We start from the raw sequence: 24109 nt of genomic DNA, 5'->3' as shown, positions 1-24109 counted from the left end.
CCCATGTGTCCGTGCCCACTACAATAGGTAGGTGGTTGCTGCCTGCAATGCGAGCTGCTTCAAGAGTCACCCAGTTAGATTTATAGAGTATGGAAAAGCTGATGATTATGGTATTTCAAGCAAAGTAAGGTGGCTGACAACAGAACATTAGCAGGAAAATAAGGATATCTTGGAGGACTGAACACATTCAGTGTTAAGAATATGTATATCAATGTCTGTCTAAAACTTCAACATGGACTTAAGACAGCTCTGATAACCCCTTAAACCTCTTCATGTATCAGTGAGCTTGGTGGCAGTGCATACCGGTCATCGTAAAGGGTGTAGCATTATTAGACATACAGGGGTCAATTTACACTGGTCCATCACTAAGAGTGTAGCACCATCAGAGCTACACAGTGGTTGCAGACAGGTCCTCCCTGTGTCTACCATCTCTGTGAGTGAGTGAGTAAGTGAGTGAGTTTGGGTTTATGCCGCTTTTAGCAATATTCCAGCAATATCATGGCGGGCGACACCAGAAATGGGCTTCACACATTGTACCCATGTGGGGAATCGAACCGAGGTCTTCGGCATGACGAGTGAACGCGTTAACCGCTAGGCCACCCCACCGCCCCCCTACCATCTCTGTACCTGTATGCAGGAGAGCTACACCATGACTGCAGGCAGGTACCCCCTGTGTGTACCATTTCTATCTCTGGGTCTATCATCTCTGTACCTGGATGCAGGAGAGCTACACCATGACTGCAGGCAGGTGCCCCCTGTGTGTACCATTTCTATCCCTGGGTCTATCATCTCTGTACCTGGATGCAGGAGGGCTACATCATGACTGCAGGCAGGTGCCCCCTGTGTGTACCATTTCTATCTCTGGGTCTATCATCTCTGTACCTGGATGCAGGAGAGCTACACCATGACTGCAGGCAGGTGCCCCCTGTGTGTACCATTTCTATCCCTGGGTCAATCATCTCTGTACCTGGATGCAGGAGAGCTACACCATGACTGCAGGCAGGTGCCCCCTGTGTGTACCATTTCTATCCCTGGGTCTATCATCTCTGTACCTGGATGCAGGAGAGCTACACCATGACTGCAGGCAGGTACCCCCTGTGTGTACCATTTCTATCTCTGGGTCTATCATCTCTGTACCTGGATGCATGAGGGCTACATCATGACTGCAGGCAGGTGCCCCCTGTGTGTACCATTTCTATCTCTGGGTCTATCATCTCTGTACCTGGATGCAGGAGAGCTACACCATGACTGCAGGCAGGTGCCCCCTGTGTGTACCATTTCTATCCCTGGGTCTATCATCTCTGTACATGGATGCAGGAGAGCTACACCATGACTGCAGGCAGGTGCCCTGTGTGTACCATTTCTATCCCTGGATTAACACGAATCCCTCCCCTCTGTATCTCTATGCCCTCCATGCTCTTTGCCAACACCATCACACAAAGGCTTGCAAGCTTTACAGCACAATCAGGAGACTGTCACAATTCCCTATCAGCCACTAATTAGTCCGCCAGATTTGTGTGGGGTCATCTTTAAGCCTTGTCAGGTTCTGCCAACACAAGAGCCAGGGATCATAAAGACACAACAGACTGTGTTGGCTTACAGCAAGCCTCCACACAGTGGACACTTGTAACATGTAGCAGGGGACGGGGCTGTGTTTGATGTAGCGGCCATCTGTCCACTGTGGGGTAATTTGGCCGTCTGGAAACAGCTGGGGTGAGGTAAGGGTAAACTGAGAGAGTGGCCGGGTGGCCAGCAGAGAGGAAGGTCATGTGACACTGAGGTGACAGAGTCCTGGACAAACAGTTAGTGCGTGATCCCCGATTTGTTACATTGTTGCCTTTGTTAAGACTGGTCATCTGCTGATGTGTTGGACAAAGGTCTGTTGGATGGAGGGACAGACTGAATGATGGACAGACAAACACTAACTGTGTAAAGGAACAAGTAAACTAGTCTTTGATAGGGTCAGTCCCGACTAATTAGCTGAATCTTGTACCATGAAGATGGCAACATAAACAATGTTTGCTCAAATCCAGAAACAAAATCAATACAAATTCAACTAAATATGAACCTACAAGTAGTACTTTACACCTGAGTGTCCTCCACCTCCTGGTGAGTGCTACTGTGTGACCAGCAGTTAGAGTGGGTCAGGTGTGTCACCAAGTGTCAGCTGAAAGGAGGCCATGTGTCTATGGCCACGATGCCCTCCAGTTCCAGCAAGCTGAATGCAAGTCATTAAAACCTACTTTTGGTTATATATTATGTATATGAAATGAATACTTTAATGACAGACACAATATGTGGAGCACAGTGGTGTAGTGGTAAGCATGCTGGCCTCTCACGCCAAAGGCCCGAGTTCGAATCCTGGTGGAGATACCAAAATTTGTGATCTGGGTCTCATACTGTGTTGTGTCCCTGGGCAAGGCACTTCGTCCACATTGCACTCAGTCCACCCAGCTGTTTAAAATGGGTACCAGGGAAGCGGATGTACGGACCTATACGGTCGCGAGAAACACTTAGTAGCAACTTTGAAAGTACAATTCCGTCAGGGTAATAATGTAACGCCAGAGAACAGCGTCGCTGCTGGATTCTAGGCGTAAAACTTAGCATTATTATTATTTAATATCTCAGTTTTTTCATAGCGAAGCATAGTTTCCCTACAAGGCTGTCGCCAATGTCTCCCTATAATGTTGGCACCACCTCTCACTGTAATGTTGGCACCATTGTCTCACTGTAATGTTGGCACCACCTCTCCCTATAATGTTGGCACCACCTCTCACTGTAATGTTGGCACCATTGTCTCACTGTAATGTTGGCACCACCTCTCACTGTAATGTTGGCACCATTGTCTCACTGTAATGTTGGCACCATTGTCTCACTGTAATGTTGGCACCATTGTCTCACTGTAATGTTGGCACCATTGTCTCACTGTAATGTTGGCACCACCTCTCCCTATAATGTTGGCACCACCTCTCACTGTAATGTTGGCACCATTGTCTCACTGTAATGTTGGCACCACCTCTCACTGTAATGTTGGCACCATTGTCTCACTGTAATGTTGGCACCATTGTCTCACTGTAATGTTGGCACCATTGTCTCACTGTAATGTTGGCACCATTGTCTCACTGTAATGTTGGCACCATTGTCTCACTGTAATGTTGGCACCATTGTCACACTGTAATGTTGGCACCATTGTCTCACTGTAATGTTGGCACCATTGTCACACTGCAATGTTGGAACCATTGTTTCACTGTAATGTTGGCACCATTGTCTCACTGTAATGTTGGCACCATTGTCTCACTGTAATGTTGGCGCCATTGTCTCACTGTAATGTTTGTTGGCATAATTGTCTCCCATAATGTTGGGGTCATAATCTCTCTATAATGAAGGCACATACAGACTCTAACCACTGGTAGAGAACAAGCATTCTATTCAGTGTAAATACCTTTAATACCAGGAAGAGTTAGTGTGCCCATCACTTTCTTTCCTCATTTCATTCCCCACACAATATTCCACCTATGTGGAACTAGCCTGTCATTGAGTCTATACCACAATAAAGTGACAGCTATTTTAAGGAACAATCCATGCAATCATGGTACACTGAAATGTGAGTGAGTGAGTTTGGTTTTATGCTACTTTTAGCAATATTCCAGCAATATTACGGTGTGGGACACCAGAAATGGGTTTCACACATTGTACCCATGTGGGGAATCGAACCCAGGTCTTCAGTGCGACAAGTGAATGCTTTAACCACTAGGCTACCCCACCTGCCCACACACTGAAATGTTATGTAACATGTCACCAAATCTGACCCATTATGTCACCTCTCACGGCAAGAAGGGCTGCAGTGTTCCTTTAGCAACCCCTGGGGTACCCAACACTACTGAGGCTCCATGGCCCTTTAAAACAGCAGCAGCAGCAACAGCAGTAGCAGCAACGGAAGTATCCCATATCGTGTAGGCTGCCCATCACAATGACGTTGGCAAACAAAGCCAATCTCCTCTCTCAACTGAAGGACACAAAGCACTCAGCAAAGAGCAACCACTTGTCATAGGAACAAATTAGGCTAAGGTCAAAACCTGCAATCAATCCTGCTTTACTCAGTAGAGGGATTTTTCAGCCTGTAAGACTATCAGACAAGTGACAAGTGCTTCATGTCAAGAGGGTTTGGGTTTCAAGTGAGGCAAATCTCTCTTGTTGGATACCCCATCAGTCAATATGACCCAGCTCACTTGAGACTGGGAAGGATGTACTCCACCCAAACAATACATATTGGCGATCAGAGGCTAATGATGGCGATACACCTGATGCCAAACCGGACAGATTGCTGCCCAAAGGAATGCCACCAGATGTTGATGTGTCCATCCATTCGAGGGTCAAGAAGCAATGACATAATACTTCCAGACAACTTTCTGCCTTCAACTACAATGCTGAAGAGACAAATGCCATATGGCAAACCCAAAACTTAATGTACAACACACACGCTGTAAAAGACAAATGTACACAAGGCAGACCTTAAACACATCTTCAAGACACATCAGGGGACACATGACACATGGAAGACCTCAAACACACATCTACAAGACACATCAGGGGACACATGACACATGACAGACTTAAGGAACATCTACCAGACAAGCATTGGGTGGCACATGCCAGAACTCACAGACACATCTATGAGACACATCAGGGGACACAAGACACAGGGGACACACGACACAGGGGACACATGTACAACACACACAGACACATGCCAGACACCTCAGAGAAGTCACACAATAAACTTCACATGTTGGAGGCCTAGAAATAGCTGAAACTTGTCCACATAATCCAGTGATTGATGTTGTGAGCTACGATCCACAGTCAGGTCACAATGACATCAACTCCCCATGCTCGACTTCCCGATCCACAGTCAGGTCACAATGACATCAACTCCCCACGCACGACTTCCCGATCCACAGTCAGTTCACAATGACATCAACTCCCCACGCTCGACTTCCCGATCCACAGTCAGATCACAATGACATCAACTCCCCACGCTCGACTTCTCGATCCACAGTCAGTTCACAATGACATCAACTCCCCCGACATACAACTTTCGACTTCCCGATCCACAGTCAGATCACAATGACATCAACTCCCACGCTTGACTTCCGATCCACAGTCAGTTCACAATGACATCAACTCCCCACGCTTGACTTCCCGATCCACAGTCAGTTCAAAATGACATCAACTCCCCACTCGACTTCCCGATCCACAGTCAGTTCACAATGACATCAACTCCCCATGCTCGACTTCCCGATCCACAGTCAGTTCACAATGACATCAACTCCCCACGCTTGACTTCCCGATCCACAGTCAGATCACAATGACATCAACTCCCCACGCTTGACTTCCCGATCCACAGTCAGTTCAAAATGACATCAACTCCCCATGCTCGACTTCCCGATCCACAGTCAGTTCACAATGACATCAACTCCCCATGCTCGACTTCCCAATCCACAGTCAGTTCACAATGACATCAACTCCCCACGTTCGACAATGGAGATACTGATAACAACCAGCATAATTTCCTGGGTGAATTTACATCCGATCAGAATCTCCATGGGCATTATAACTGAAGTAATCGTATGTGATCACTTCATACAGCAGTTTGATATCAAATGGACTGTGTGACTACTGTTTCTTCAAACGACCTCTGAAGAGGGAACTTGATGCCTCATATTTAGACGATGTCTACATAAGCAAACATGGAATCGAAATACTGACTTCAGTATACGTTGTGCCTGAGTGTCAATCATTGTAGGAGTGAGGGAATTGGGTTTAACGCTGTTTGGTATAATGCTTTAGTTATAAGACAGGGCGTCACAGTGGGCTGTTATTAATCACATGATGGTCAGGCTAACCAGAACCCGGGAGTGATGATCCACGGCACGGGGCGGTCAGCCAACACAACAACTCATCTCACTTTCAGTCGGCGCCTACAACAAGCCATGACCTGTTCTCACAGAGGTTCACACAAGGTCAACATTCAAGTGATATCATTCAGTCTTACATAGTTTTACATGTGAAATATTCCACTTACTTTGTGCAGCTTCTCCGAATGTCCCCCGTCCTTGTGCCCCTTGTCCTCATGTGTGTCCTCAGTGTCGGTGGTGAGGACGTCAAGGGAGGCTGCAAGGTAGAAGCCCCACATCTCCTCTGTAACACAACAAGAACAGTGATGACATCTCAGACGAACTCAGGCCTCTAGAACTGTGTCTACTACAGAATAACCTGCCATGCTACCAGTTAATGTCACCAAGGTGCATGTATGAGAGAGTGAATGAGAGAGGAGGACAAAATCTGAGAGTGAGAGGAAGTGAGTGAGAGAGTGTAAGAGTGAGAAAATGAGAGAATGTGAGAAAATAAAAATCACGGTGGGAAGAATACATGAAGGACATATGCAGAGCGAGCTAATCACATGCCATGCAGGAGGCAGAAATTCTGCCTGTTATTGGCATCAAAACCATATATATATATTTTTTGCTTTATCAGCAATATTTTAAGTGTTTACTGTTTTTACCTGTCTGATGTAAAGTTTGTTTCCTTGCATTATTTAACTGCCTCATAGTAAAGTGAAACAAAACACAGGTTTAGGAATGTTTCCACTGCCTTGCACTGGGGGACACTGAGATTATGTACAGAGACAGCAAGGTTACCAAGTGGCACTGGGGGACACTGAGATTATGTACAGGGACAACAAGGTTACCAAGTGGCACTGGGGGACACTGAGATTATGTACAGAGACAGCAAGGTTACCAAGTGGCACTGGGGGACACTGAGATTATGTACAGAGACAACAAGGTTACCAAGTGGCACTGGGGGACACTGAGATTATGTACAGGGACAACAAGGTTACCAAGTGGCACTAGGGGACACTGAGATTATGTACAGAGACAGCAAGGTTACCAAGTGGCACTGGGGGACACTGAGATTATGTACAGAGACAGCAAGGTTACCAAGTGGCACTGGGGGACACTGAGATTATGTACAGAGACAACAAGGTTACCAAGTGGCACTGGGGGACACTGAGATTATGTACAGAGACAGCAAGGTTACCAAGTGGCACTGGGGGACACTGAGATTATGTACAGAGACAGCAAGGTTACCAAGTGGCACTGGGGGACACTGAGATTAAGTACAGAGACAACAAGGTTACCAAGTGGCACTGGGGGACACTGAGATTATGTACAGAGACAACAAGGTTACCAAGTGGCACTGGGGGACACCGAGATTATGTACAGAGACAACAAGGTTACCAAGTGGCACTGGGGGACACCGAGATTATGTACAGAGACAGCAAGGTTACCAAGTGGCACTGGGGGACACTAAGATTATGTACAGAGACAACAAGGTTACCAAGTGGCACTGGGGGACACTGAGATTATGTACAGAGACAACAAGGTTACCAAGTGGCACTGGGGGACACTGAGATTATGTACAGAGACAACAAAGGTTACCAAGTGGCACTGGGGGACACCGAGATTATGTACAGAGACAGCAAGGTTACCAAGTGGCACTGGGGGACACTAAGATTATGTACAGAGACAACAAGGTTACCAAGTGGCACTGGGGGACACTGAGATTATGTACAGAGACAACAAGGTTACCAAGTGGCACTGGGGGACACTGAGATTATGTACAGAGACAGCAAGGTTACCAAGTGGCACTGGGGGACACTGAGATTATTTACAGAGACAGCAAGGTTACCAAGTGGCACTGGGGGACACTGAGATTATGTACAGAGACAGCAAGGTTACCAAGTGGCACTGGGAGACACTGAGATTATGTACAGAGACAACAAGGTTACCAAGTGGCACTGGGGGACACTGAGATTATGTACAGAGACAGCAAGGTTACCAAGTGGCACTGGGGGACACTGAGATTATGTACAGAGACAGCAAGGTTACCAAGTGGCACTGGGGGACACTGAGATTATGTACAGAGACAGCAAGGTTACCAAGTGGCACTGAGGGACACTGAGATTATGTACAGAGACAGCAAGGTTACCAAGTGGCACTGGGGGACACTGAGATTATGTACAGAGACAACAAGGTTACCAAGTGGCACTGGGGGACACTGAGATTATGTACAGAGACAGCAAGGTTACCAAGTGGCACTGGGGACACTGAGATTATGTACAGGGACAACAAAGGTTACCAAGTGGCACTGGGGACACTGAGATTATGTACAGAGACAACAAGGTTACCAAGTGGCACTGGGGGACACTGAGATTATGTACAGAGACAGCAAGGTTACCAAGTGGCACTGGGGGACACTGAGATTATGTACAGAGACAGCAAGGTTACCAAGTGGCACTGGGGGACACTGAGATTATGTACAGAGGCAACAAGGTTACCAAGTGGCACTGGGGGTCACTGAGATTATGTACAGAGACAACAAGGTTACCAAGTGGCACTGGGGGACACTGAGATTATGTACAGAGACAGCAAGGTTACCAAGTGGCACTGGGGGACACTGAGATTATGTACAGAGACAACAAGGTTACCCGGTGGCACTGGGGGACACTGAGATTATGTTGAGTCACAGGTTGCAAACCTTTGTGCCACAACATTAGTTTCAAGGGCTGTCTATTGATACAGATCATGGAGATATATAATCATTTACTGAATATTGATCGATTATCAATAAACATCAGCAGGAGTAACATTGAGCAGAAAGCCTGAATAGGACTGAAAGAATCACGTCATTGGTTTGGGATACCACTTTTAGCCATTGATTGCAAATAACATCAGATTTCTGAATATTATTTAGAAATGGACCAAGAATAAAGACGCAGTTGTCTGCGTAAATTGAAACTTTCATCACAATACTGTCTGCAAGTGATTATTGAAAAAACAATTTCCAATCAATATTTGATAATAATGCTTGCCACCAATGATATGTCCGATGATGATATTTCAATCGATACCTTTAGCCACCTCTGACAGTTTCTAACACACAGTTTGTTACACCATGTGCAAAAGTTTACTTCATTCAAGAGTTTGCTCCACATCGTGATGAAGTATTCTACATTTCAGGCAGTAGATCACCTCATGTTATGTCACAGATTGCAAAGTCATACCACAGTCTTTAATGGATTCTACCGGGGGCTAAATGGTACAGTGATACATAGAGGATACTAAACGACCTTCCGTGTAATACCATTTTTATTAAACGAGTTAATGATTTGGTATCAAATGAGCGAAAGCGAGTTTGATGCTAAATCTTTCACGAGTTTAATAAAAATGGTATTTCACGGAAGCGAGTTTAGTATTCTGTTTATTACTCTCCAACATAAACTGATAAGAAAAAAACTACGAAGTGTGATGACTCTCAGCCTTCTACGAGTCAAGCAAGGTATAATTCCATTGTGACAGAGGTACTAGCATTGTGTCATAACTGTAACCATTATGACGTCATGTCTAGCGGTATTACACTAGTGTAATATTGCCATAAAGATATTACACTGCAGTATCTTCCACGGGCAAGTAATAAAGTTTCTTCCACGATGCTCCAGCATATGCTAATGTTTGCTACATCCCTACAGTTGTCATGAACAGACAACGCAGATAATTAACACATGGACTCAACAGGGAAACTGACAGAATGGAAACACAGAAGTTGGAAGCACTAAACATGTATACTTAATGGTAATAGAAAAAAAGATTTCTCATTTTTACTTGAATCTAATTCCCTGATCATGTAACTGGTTTTATGGAGGCAATTTGCATACCTTTGCATGTAAAACTTAAAGAGATTATATGCATTAAACATTCCCATAAATTGAAATTGAAACCTCAGTTTAAGTGATAGATTCTAAAGGTCACTGAGAACATTCATGGATGGTATTCACTCTTAAAATCTTATTTCACAGTCAAATATTCCCTAACAGCACCAAATGTTTTTATTGCAGATTGAGACGTCCAGTGTTAAACCACAATTGACCTCTCCCAAATTGAAGTGGTCAGCACACATCAAAGGCCATGTGACACCTGGCCAACCAACCAAATCACACATAATTGTGAACTTTAACAATGACCAGTCAGTCATGAAAATCAAACCACTCTGTACTTAATACAAGTGTTATTTTCACTGTCTGTCAGGCCCACTTGGCTGTGTTCTTGTCACATGGAGCACAGACGTAATCCTCCATCCTTGTTAGCTGCAAACCTTGTGCTTTGTCGGTCAGCGTGGAATCCACTCACACAATTCAACAATTGCAGATAATGTGAAACCTAATCTCCAAGTCACTGATACGCTTGTACAAATGCAACTGCCTTATAAATAAGATTTTGTTGTCAAAGTTGATCACATTTTAATTGCAAAATCAATTTTTCTACATCTCAATCATTTTGTTTGCATAGCAAAATTGATTAAATATAGTAATGCAGTTTGAAAATCATTACATCTTTGGATGAACATTTATACATTCATCTAATATGCTCTCACTGCATGGGGAAAGTAAGACTGGAAGCAATGGCAGAGTTTCTACAGCAGGAGAGAGGAGCCACGGAGCACATTGTTCCGTAATGACACATTCACATCGCTGCACGTTTTTACGTACAAACTAAAACTGCATTAACTTGAGATAAAGACTGTCGACTAATCCCCAATTGACAAGCCACACATGAATCCATCTTAATGATACAACTGTCTCCATGTTTTCTTTAATTGTCATGACAACCAGAGAGGAAGAGAGAGGATTTCACCAATTTAGCGGAACTGTGGTCTTATACTGTAGCCGCAGAAGCCTGGCATCTTCAAAGGAAACAATGAAGAAATGAGCTGTAATCTTTATTAAAGCATTCATGCAGAAATTCTTAAAACCAATCTGCTAAAATTTGTCCTGTGGATTTGGTCAGATGAAAGTAAGGAGAATTTTAGGCTTGGTTTTGATTGTCACTAATAATGGAGTTCTCTTTGATGTGGTACACGCTGTTGCGTGTATAAACAGCTGTGAGATGAAGGCGCTGATGATGCTGTAGGACGACAAGTGAGACGAGTCACAAGGTGTACATGTCGTAACTCACGATGGAGTCACGCTACAGCACAGCAGTATTTTGGTGATCCAAGAAGCACGACATTATTTACTGTGACTGAATTAATGACATTGATAATACTGAAGTAGCGTGTTGTCAATTACATTGTATCGAATGCAACTGAAGAACTGCTACCATTGTTTTACCAAGGCTGTTGATATCGAGTAATTGATGAGTTAATATTGTGCTGAGACGTGACCACATAGAGAGCTGTCAGACTCGGCTACAATTACCATGAAATATTCCACTTTAAACACACCAAACATCTCACTCATGTACAGTAAGATATTTCCATTTCAAAATCTACCAAAGTGACACTATGTCATCAATCACCCGGTGTAATAGTGAGATATACAACGTTCGTGGCTATGTCATTACACAGTGTTGTAGTATATACCAACTACTGGGCTATATCATCACCCAGTGATATAGTGTAGTATATCAACTACTGGGTTATATCATCACCCAGTGATATAGTATAGTATACCAACTACTTGGCTATGTCATCACCCAGTGATATAGTATAGTATACCAACTACTTGGCTATGTCATCACCCAGTGATATAGTGTAGTATACCAACTACTGGGTTATATCATCACCCAGTGATATAGTGTAGTATATCAACTACTGGGTTATATCATCCCCCAGTGATATAGTGTAGTATACCAACTACTGGGTTATATCATCACACAGTGATATAGTGTAGTATATCAACTACTGGGTTATATCATCGCCCAGTGATATAGTGTAGTATACCAACTACTGGGTTATATCATCACCCAGTGATATAGTGTAGTATACCAATTACTGGGCTATATCATCACCCAGTGATATAGTGTAGTATACCAACTACTGGGTTATATCATCACCCAGTGATATAGTGTAGTATACCAACTACAGGGTTATATCATCACCCAGTGATATAGTGAAGTATACCAATTACTGGGCTATATCATCACCCAGTGATATAGTGTAGTATACCAACTACTGGGTTATATCATCACCCAGTGATATAGTGTAGTATACCAACTACAGGGTTATATCATCACCCAGTGATATAGTGTAGTATACCAATTACTGGGCTATATCATCACCCAGTGATATAGTGTGGTATACCAAGTACAGGGTTATATCATCACACAGTGATATAGTGTAGTATACCAACTACTGGGTTATATCATCAAACAGTGATATAGTGTAGTATATCAAGTACAGGGTTATATCATCACCCAGTGATATAGTGTAGTATACCAACTACAGGGTTATATCATCACCCAGTGATATAGTGTAGTATACCAACTACTGGGTTATATCATCACCCAGTGATATAGTGTAGTATACCAACTACTGGGTTATATCATCACCCAGTGATATAGTGTAGTATACCAACTACTGGGTATATCATCACCCAGTGATATAGTGTAGTATACCAACTACTGGGTTATATCATCACCCAGTGATATAGTGTAGTATACCAACTACTGGGTTATATCATCACCCAGTGATATAGTGTGTAGTATACCAACTACAGGGTTATATCATCACCCAGTGATATAGTGTAGTATACCAACTACTGGGTTATATCATCACCCAGTGATATAGTGTAGTATACCAAGTACAGGGGTTATATCATACTGGGTTATATCATCAAACAGTGATATAGTGTAGTATATCAAGTACAGGGTTATATCATCACCCAGTGATATAGTGTAGTATACCAACTACAGGGTTATATCATCACCCAGTGATATAGTGTAGTATACCAATTACTGGGCTATATCATCACCCAGTGATATAGTGTGGTATACCAACTACTGGGTTATATCATCACCCAGTGATATAGTGTAGTATACCAATTACTGGGCTATATCATCACCCAGTGATATAGTGTGGTATACCAAGTACAGGGTTATAACATCACCCAGTGATATAGTGTGGTATACCAAGTACAGGGTTATAACATCACCCAGTGATATAGTGTGGTATACCAACTACTGGGTTATATCATCACCCAGTGATATAGTGTAGTATACCAAGTACAGGGTTATATCATCACCCAGTGATATAGTGTGGTATACCAAGTACAGGGTTATAACATCACACAGTGATATAGTGTAGTATACCAACTACAGGGTTATATCATCACCCAGTGATATAGTGTAGTATACCAACTACTGGGCTATGTCATCTCCAAGTGCTATATGTAGTGGGGTAAGGGTCAGTGTTAAGGTCAAGTCAGCTAATGCCACAGGTCAAGGGTGAGAGTCAGTCATGCTTTATGAATAGATGCTGAGGTGACTTCCACATGTATTTCTATCGCAGGGACGGATCTTGTCTCCAGCCAGTGCCAATACACATGTAAAATGGTCTGCTTAATTTCTCAAAGTGCATACCAATCATAAAATGTGCCTATTTTCCACTTCCCTGTGTCTGATTTGTCTTCAATCTCACATGAACTGAGACTAAATCCCAACCAATTTATTAGTTTGATGCTCTTCAACCCTCTGCCACCAGTAATCGGCACATACCCATGTTGACGATGTAGTCGGAGTTCAGCAGGAGCCACGAGGATTCAGCTGATGAGGTCCCCTGAGACAGTGGGACTGATCACCTAGATATGAGGAGGGGGGTGAGTGGGGAGAGGGGAACATGGAGGGAGAACCACGGTCTTCAATCACAGCTGAGGATATAAACTTCTACACAGATTGAGATTACTTGACTGCAGATATACACTGGAGGCAATCAGAGGATGAAGGAACGGCTCATTCACAGCTAGCCATGTCTGCAAACTAATTTTCCATGATGCTCATATGTAGTATTCTATTCAGACTCTGGAGTGTGAGTCAAACACTCCCTCACATAGGTAGTTACAATATTAGAACCCCAAAGAAGGAAGCGAAGATTAACCAAGTCTGCAGTACAACAATGTAACCATCTCCTAAGGTGATTCCCTTCACCTGGCAGGACCAACACCCTGGGACGATGATCCTGTCATGGTTATACACAAGCAGACTTGAGCTGGTACATATGGAAGCTATCTAGTGGTCTGTTTCTGGCAGGGACGTATGGTGTAAGTGGTTTAAACAGACCCGTCTCCATGATGCAGGGTATGGGGAACACCCTGAAGGAGTGAGAGGAGGGAGGATGCAACAAGTCAGAGATTGTAGTCAGTTGGGGATATTGCTGAATTGTTCAAAATGCATCATGTAAACACAAATGATGATCAATTTTCTAGAAGAGAGGAAATCTAAAAGAACGCATTGTATAAACTATTTGAACCCAAACATAATTTGTGAAACTTTGTAAAATAAACATTACTTTGCCTATTAGTAGCTTCAAATAAAGTCATGATAACTGGAGATGTGAGTGCCTTCGATGCCTATAATTGATGACAACACTACATTGTTTAGTACATTTATATACTTTCCAGAATCTGTTCCCCCAAATACTGGGAAAGAGTACTATGCCTTTGTAGTTCTCTAACAAAACTGGTCAGTCCATCAGTGATCTAGCCCTGTTGAAAGCATGCCTGGCTTTGTGTAAGTGTTACTACAATTATCATGAATACCCTGACTATCATGCTACCAAAGCCAGGTTTTGCCTTCTATCAGCAATGAGTCTAGCAATATTCTAGAGAAGTAAATAACACTGGTGTGGAAATGAACACTGTAAAAATGGGAATCAAATCCAGTTCTTTACCCATACTAGCGACCACTTTAACCACTAAGCTACCTCACTCCATCTCTTTCCTAGAAATAACAGTAGAAAAATAATAATCTAAAACTAATCAGTGCAGATAGCAGCATATTGATGAAATAAAACAGATGAAAAATCTGCTGATTGTCGCCTGGAATATTGTGCAGCTGAGATTCTGTCACGATCCCTGATCATGGCCATATCGTGGAATCTGCTCCACAGCATTGTCTTGAACTGCAGACAGCGCATGGGAAACATCTTCACGATCGATGCTTCAACACACCAGCTCATATCGGTGGGTTCAACTTTAGAGAGAGACTTGATGTGAAGCCTCATAAACTGACCCACATAATTGTTGCACAAGTTCTGTGATCATCTTGCATGAGCCTCGTCTCACTTTGACCGATGCAGGCTGAGTGCAGGACTAAAATCCTTCGTTTTTTATCACACTTACTTGAACATGAGTGAGTGAATATAGTTTCTCACTGCTTGAAGTAATATTCCAGCAATATCACAGCAAGAGAAACTAGAAGTGGTAATCACAAACTGTACCAAACTATGGCAACAAACCCAGCCCTGTGGTGAAACAATCAAATACCTTGCCACTAGTGTTGGGAATTGGTTGAAATCTCACAATTGATGATTGCTTCATTACCAACGAACAATCATCTAAAAAAATTGGTTAGCGTCATTTTTCAGATTTACCTATCCAGGTTGTTATTGCAGATATGTATAACATGATGCAACTTGCTACTTTAAAGTGATGACTTATATATCATGAACATAAACTTTCTGGACTCTTCAAGAAATATTCAGTCATGGCTTTCAGTTAGTGAAGTGAGTTTTCTATGAATTAAACACGTTTTCAGGCACTGACAACTTCAACGATATGTTCCATTGTCAAGTATTTCAAAGACTAAAAAAGTAGTTCAAAAATCGTTTATGTTCGATTATGGGAAAATGTGATCGATTGCTTGGTTGTTTGGTCACTGCGACCAATTTTCGATTATTTCAATTAATCAGAATACCACTACTTGCCACAGGGCTACAAAACAAGCCATGACAAAACATTCCAGTTCCTGATGCAGAAAATTGTGTTTGATTAAAGTGATTATTTGATGGAGTCAACTGTATTTTAAAACAAAAATCACAGACCTCTACAAATAGGACCAAGTTCTAGATGATTGTAAAAGCTTTCAAAACTTATGCATTCTTCACTGAATAAGAAACGGTGAAAAAAAAGATTATTCCTCCTTCAGATCATAAGATTTATTATCCTCTCCAGACAAACAACCTTTCAGTAAAATACCTTGCTCATAGATAAAAACAAATATAAATTAAAAATACCACAAGACACCACAGTAACTTTTTTTAAAAATCCATTTTTGGATACGCTGTCAGATCCAGAATCAAAGTGATAGCCACTGTCATCAAAAGATAGGTCATTATCGGTAGAGCACCATGAGGTATAAAGTGTAGTTGATGTAGCGCCTGATGATGTGTGCTGCTACAGCCGCTGTCCACGGACCCCCAGTCCCAGTAGACTGACCAGATGACCAAACCTCATCATAGCTACAAATTACTGTGATGACACCTCTGGGGCACGACAGGACATTAGTGGATAGTCATTGGTACAACAGCATATATATTTCATAAAGGGCAGCCAGGAAATAGAATTAATCTGTTGATGTTATTGAGCGGATTAGACCACTACACCGGCTAAACAACGGATATACGATACATTTACCACAGTACAAGCATGCAAGACAACTGTGGAAGATTAACAGGAGGAAGGTATCAGTGTACAGCACAACTGCTGGGAAATTAAACAATCAATGTTTGATGAGGGAGTTATCTATCTCACTGAACATCCTCATCAGTCCCATGAATAATACTTGCTAGGTGCTGGAAACTATTCTCTTACAGAACCTGGAGTGAGTGAGTCAACTTGGTTTGATGCTGTGTATTACAGCATGTCACGTTAATGTCGGAGGAAGGCCCATTGTGAGGCTGGTCATGTCTGTCAGAGATGGCCGACATCACTACGATCAACATTAACACATGGACCAGATTTTGATAGCATTGATCCCTGCAGATCCCGAAACATACTCATCAAAACTGTGTGGTAGATAGGATCTGTTTCAAATACATAATCTGACTTTTGTTTAAAGGTTGACATTTTGTAAATTTGTTTGATTAAAGTTCTGTGTACATGAAGGATATAGTGTTGTGTGGAAAGTCACCCAGTTTAGTGAGCGTCAGACAAGGCTTGATGACAACCATCATGCAGTCATAAATGTCTGTACTACGTCTTGTCTTTCAATTCATGTAGTGCTGGCAGTTGGGAAATCCCTTTGACGAAACACGGGGCAGTGGGGTGGCCTAGTGGTCAAAGCGTTAATTTGTCACACCGAAGACCCGGGTTCGATTCCCCACATGGGTACAATGCGTGAAGCCCATTTCTGGTGTCCCCCGCCGTGATATTGCTGGAGTATTGCTAAAAGCGGCGTAAAAACACACTCAATCAATTTGATGAAACACCCCACTTTACAAATACACTTTACACCCCACTTTACAAATACACATTACAACCCACTTTACAAATACACATTACACCCCACTTTACAAATACACTTTATACCCCACTTTACAAATACACTTTACACCCCACTTTACAAATACACTTTACACCCCACTTTATAAATACACTTTACACCCCACTTTGCAAATACACTTTACACCCCACTTTACAAATACACTTTACACCCCACTTTACAAATACACTTTACACCCCACTTTACAAATACACTTTACACCCCACTTTACAAATACACTTTACACCCCACTTTTCAAATCCACTTTACACCCCACTTTACAAATCCACTTTACACCCCACTTTACAAATACACTTTACATCCCACTTTACAAATACACTTTACATCCCACTTTGCAAATACACTTTACACTTTACCCCACTTTACAAATACATACAATACACTTTACACCCCACTTTACAAATACACTTTCACACCCCACTTTTGGAAATACACTTTTTATCCCACTTTTACCCCACTTTACAAAAATAAACACTCCACTTTTACACCTCACTTTACAAATACACTTTACACCTCACTTTACAAATACACTTTATACCCCACTTTACAAATACACTTTACACCCCACTTTACAAACACTTTACACCCCACTTTACAAATTTTTACACTTTTACACCCCACTTTTTACACCCCACTTTACAAATACACTTTACACCCCACTTTACAAATACACTTTACACCCCACTTTACAAACACACTTTACACCCCACTTTTACAAATACACTTTACTTTACACCCCACTTTACAAATACACTTTACACCTCACTTTACAAATACACTTTACACCCCACTTTACAAATACACTTTACACTTTACACCCCACTTTACAAATACACTTTACACCCACCACTTTACAAATACACTTTATACCCCACTTTACAAATACACTTTACACCCCACTTTGCAAATACACTTTACACCCCACTTTACAAATACACTTTACACCCCACTTTATAAATACACTTTATACCCCAGTTTGGAAATACACTTTACACCCCACTTTGCAAATACACTTTATACAACACTTTACAAATACACTTTACACCCCACTTTACAAATACACTTTACACCCCACTTTACACCTCACTTTACAAATGAACTTTACACCTCACTTTACAAATACACTTTACACCCCACTTTACAAATACACTTTATACCCCACTTTACAAATACACTTTACACCCCACTTTGCAAATACACTTTACACCCCACTTTACAAATACACTTTACACCTCACTTTACAAATACACTTTACACCCCACTTTACAAATACACTTTACAACCCACTTTACAAATACACTTTACACCCCACTTTACAAATACACTTTACACCCCACTTTGCAAATAAACTTTACATCCCACTTTACAAATACACTTTACACCCCACTGTATGTCTCTGTCAGAGTTATGATAGGTATCAAACCTTAGTCAATAAAATAGTATAAGAAAGTTTTGAAAATTTATCGTATTGTGAACCTATCACTAACAAAACAAAAACAAAACAATATCGTAACATTGTTCTTACTTCAGGCATAGTATATTATGGGAATTACAATAATATACACAAGTCTACCACTGCCAATCTGAGCTAAGCATATATTGCCTGATGGAAGCTACAGGGAATATGCTGCCTACAATATTTCAATCATCTAAGTCCTTTTGCCGCAATCCTTATTTTCCATCCGTACTCATTTACTTTTCCCTAAAGTGTTGATCATTCACTCACGCACTCACTTGTTGATCCCTCACTCACTTGTTGATCACTCACTCACTTGATAATTCAATCACACTTGTTGATCCCTCACTCACTTGTTGATCACTCACTCACTTGATAATTCAATCACACTTGTTGATCCCTCACTCACTTGTTGATCACTCACTCACTCACTTGTTGATCACTCACTCACTTGTTGATCATCTACCACTCACTTGTTGATCACTCACTCACTTGTTGATCATCTACCACTCACTTGTTGATCATCTACCACTCACTTGTTGATCATCTACCACCCACTCCAGTAGTATACACTGCCCATATGTTCCCACAACAACTTCAAGTGTATATGATAAGAACCTGTGAATTAGAATGTGAGGTCTGACAAATCAAACAAGACAGATACCCCAACAGCCCTCACCACACACACACACATGTAAAACCATGTTTGCCCCGAACTGGAACTTCTCAACTGTCAACACCTAAATCAATTGCAAAAAGATGGAGAGGTTTGTTTTTCAAATTTAATTCCCAGTAAAAAATATTCAAATCAACTTGATGCATTATTGAAACAGGCAAAATGAAAAACTACTTAATGTTGGAAGCTGCATCAAGTGTTTTAATGGCCAGTCACAGCAAGCATAGCAGCCTACGTCACCTCAGTGCGATTCAATGGCAAGGTTTTGTGATACCATCACAGTGTATTAACAAACAAGATATTAATTTGTTCCCGTCTCCAATCTACACTGGCTATCAGTATCAATAACGGATATGTTAATTAGATATCAGAACAAGGATCAGATTCATGTAATTCCATACTGATTAACAATGACAAGTCAAAAGGCGAGAAAAAATACATGAAGATTTTGCAGGCAATTGCTCTAGTTGTTGAAGTCACGGAGCGCGGCAAGCATGGATTGGATTACAGTCAGTTGTACAATACATTAAAGGCCCTCTCAAAAGGTGCATTTCATGGATGAGAGTCCATAACAACCGATGCCACAAGGCAAGATAGAGAACCAGGCCACGAGGATAACAAGAATTTGTGCGGGAACGACAGATATTAAATGAGGTAAAAAAAAGTGACCTTGGTTACACAAGGTGTACTATAGACCTAATCTGTTGGTGATCTCAACAGAAAAAGTCTAAATAAGATTTTGTGCCCTATGTTATCCACATGTGTGTGATTCTGTTCCCAACCGTTGAATAGATTGCCCTTATCAAAAGAATCCACACTGAGGTTGGGGGTTTGAAGTGATCCCAGCTAGATCCTTGAAATCTCTACCTATCTGATATCCTGGAGTACACCATGAGCTGTTTAAATCCAACTTGCTACGGTTTTCCTAGCAAGCTGCCTTATCATGTGGAAACACACAATGCAAATGCCCAGGTAAACAACAGAGGGAAGGTCTAAGCATAATAAGTAGATGACTGTGCAGATGCACGTTCAGAAGGTTGGCATGTGTCACTTTCCGCTGTTGGGTATTCAAGCAATGAAAGCCAAACATGGGGAGGCATCATTTCTGTCATCATTTCACTCCCATCCCAGGCATCATTATCACACACATAACTAGGGGGCACTTACGGCCAAGTCATCTGAGGCGATGTAGAGTTATGTCCCTTAGACATGCTGGATGACTGTGGGTTTGAATCCTGATTTGCCCTGTTGGTGTTTCTAGGTCTGTCAGCACCATAACTACTGGTAAACGTCCAACACCTGTATGATCTCAAACTATTCGCTGACACGCTGTGAGTAACTAGACTACTGTTCAAAGAGATGTTTAATCCAACTCACTCACTATTCAGAAAATTAACCAACACTCAATGATACATATTTCTGGCACATATGTCCTCTAACAACACTGGCACATATGTCCTCTAACAACACAGAGCTGAAATAATCCCCCCAAGTCATCTCTCTGCTGGTTGCAAAGAGTGCCAGAAATCTATATCAACAGGGTACACCATACATTACAGCTACCAGATAAACATCCATGATGAAGCCATGGTTGACCTTCAGTCTCTGACACACACGCTTACGCAGCCTTGTACATGACAACACTAGTCAGTTTGGTGTCAGGGAAACTGGGAAAAAGAAAGTTTCCTTAATAGCAAAATGGCCCTTAAAAGCACATTACTGAACTAATATTTATGCAGAGTTTATCAAGAAAATTTCAAATGGTCTTTGAGTTATGCTCTACAAATGAACCCTTAAGCTTCCTTTAATCCCAAGTCCAATTTGTTGCCATGGGAACTCAAAAAATGTTAAAATTTCAAAATTGCCTAAATAGCAATATGCACCAGTCCTGGCTAGACTGATATGTGTGAAGTTCCATAAGTAACAGTAAACAGACTTTGAGTTATGCACCGGAACTGAAACATGACAGACACAAGTATATAGCGAGGACACCATTCCCCTTCATGAATAGGTTAATAATGAGGTACAGAGCCCTCGGGGCCTTCCGTAGACATCTACTGATTACATGAAATTAATCTTGTGAGGATGAAGCCATGAAATCAAAAAAAGTTTTATACTTTCAAGTGGCAGACATGGACATAGTTGGCAACTTGAGACACTTCTTGTTGGCTTTCCACATCCATTTCGGTGACAGTCATCCCGAATCTGCCTCCTACCACTAGTGTGAAAAAGTAAATTCAACACATCAATTTTGCTGAAATAAAAGACAAATAAATGTTCTTTAGGGACCTTAAGAAGAATGTCTTTCAAGTTCTTTGAAGCCTACATACATGTGGATGTACAATAAAAAGAAAGTATTAAAATGGCAGTTTGGAGAGATACAACAGATTCACAGTGAATGTATAGTGATTGAGAATGTGTGAACGCACAATGTTAGAGAATCAGTAAAAATTGCACTATGAATCTTTGGATATAATATGACCATGTACAATTTGTGTATTTTCCAGAAATATACCCCTGTGCATACCAGTATTTCCATATCTGACACTGTGAGCAGTGTCCATCTACCTGTGAATATCTGTGTGTTGACACAATGTCACCAGCAGGTGTAGAGAAGCCCATGCTCTCCTACACACAACCCGCTGAGCAGAAACTTCAGAGCTGCTCTCATGAAAGTTTAACACCTGACATTCCAGTTCCAGCAGGACTCAAATACCCAGCATTCCTTCCCTCCACCTCTCATTAAAGTCACATTCTCACCTTGTCCTCCAGCATTGTCAGGAATCATTGCCATGGCAACACTAACTCTTCACCTCATTTAGTACTTTCTCATGGCATAACATTTACACAGATTTTCATATAATTACAGATCCATAGAGAGCAATATATTGGGATTCAGGGAAAATGCAGATGTGAAGTATTAGTCTGAGCTATAACTTTTGATAAATACTAGCCTAAGGTAACAGGAATCCTGAGTAAGAGTAAGGTTACATTTGATGTTCTGGATCAATAATTCATGCACATTTTTTATATATGTTCTGTCATGCTATCTTTACCATTTGAGGCTGGTGTTTTCAATATGTGATTAATTGACCTGGGTTCATTATTGAACTTCATAAATGCTGGGGCAGAAAGTGGCTGAATACCTGACAGGTTTTGCATGCTTTAACTATCAGTTTCACACAAATTCTTCACATACCACTTGAAACAAATCTAATGTCTGCCTACCATTCAATCTAAGAACAGGTCCAAAGCTTACCATAAAATTTTGAAATGTTATACCTAAACACAGAATGTGCAATATTCATGGTGTCGTGTGGTTACTATGACAAATATCTGCTGGCTTTGGCTTCATCACTACAGCAGTGCAATATCAAATATATATCTTACTGGCAGTTTTATGAGTTCAAACAATGAAAATTTCATATCCTGAACAGTGTGAAAAATGCAAGCATTTAGCTTCTGCATAACTGTATGGCTGTCATCAGATAAGTGCTTGTTACATAAAACAGGAAGAATTCAAAACCATTATGATGGACAGATATGACATCGACCTAACTGACAGACCTTTGCATCGGAAAATGGAATATGTGGCACATCACAAAATATATAAGGTTACATAAATGGAGGTTAAGTTGTTGGAGAAGATCACTATTCTTTCTTCCGGTATATATTTTTTGTTGAACAGTAAAACAGGACTTGGGTAAGTTCAAGGGATGTCACCCAGATCTGATGGAAATGCTATATTCCTTCTGACTTGTGAGCGTCAACTGACCTCAATGCCATCTCAGTTAACAAGTAGGGTCATGAATGGCTGAACCAAAATAAGTGTGAACCAAAGTTAACACCACAAAAGATAGTGACAATGAAATATCTTGAGGTTGGCAGTAATGACCAACAACAATCAACTAATTGATTATGGCGGTAGGCCAGCATTGTTTATCATCACTTCCACCATTGATCTCACTGCTCCACAAGGAAGCAAACAAATTCATTTCTTTTGGAACTGATCTGTCCTCAACATATTTAAGCATCATGATGTACCGGTAATATAATGTGAAATTTTGTTTTTGTTTGTTAGTTGTTAGACAATGGTCTCACTGGTGGGAAGTAACGCATCATGGCTTCAAGGTATCACCAAGGAGGTAGACCAAGCCAACTACAGGTTGTAATTACGTATCATCAAGGTCCTTCCAAAGCCATGTTGCTTATCGGTAATCTTTTTGCAACTAATGCCTATTTAAGGCCTTTTTAAGACAAACTGCAAAATTCAAGACCTTTCAAGATGGTGCATACCTTGACACAAATGTACATCTAGAGCTGCTTCCATCTGTAACAACTCTGGCATAAAGTACAAGGTGAGAAAAACAAAAAGCAGAATAATGGAATAATGCTATGATCATTGTCCTGTAAATAAACATAATTGATTTGTACATAACTGCTTTGTATGGAGCCAGTTTTATTTACTTTAGTCCTCCGACGACAGGGTTCCTGTAAAACATAGATGACTTCGGTGAGTCTGGGAATTGGAATGATCCACAGAAACCACAGTCCCTGATCTTTCAGAGGACAAAAGTCTCATTT

General features: G+C 41.5%; 1 protein-coding gene across 1 annotated transcript in view; it reads right to left on the bottom strand.

Moving 5' to 3' along the window:
- Positions 1–24109, bottom strand: part of LOC124290177 (U3 small nucleolar RNA-associated protein 6 homolog) — a 184464-nt gene that overhangs the window by 46009 nt on the left and 114346 nt on the right. The window contains exon 15 of the mRNA XM_046726871.1: positions 6083–6198. Coding sequence (XP_046582827.1) covers positions 6083–6198 — 116 coding nt within the window. The remainder of the gene's footprint in view (positions 1–6082; positions 6199–24109) is intronic.

Source organism: Haliotis rubra, unplaced genomic scaffold (genome assembly GCF_003918875.1).
Source record: "Haliotis rubra isolate DU_JTF1 unplaced genomic scaffold, ASM391887v1 Scf46, whole genome shotgun sequence".
NCBI lineage: Eukaryota > Metazoa > Mollusca > Gastropoda > Lepetellida > Haliotidae > Haliotis > Haliotis rubra.
The sequence above is the reverse complement of the archived record's forward strand: the minus strand, read 5'-3'. Positions and strand labels throughout refer to the sequence as shown.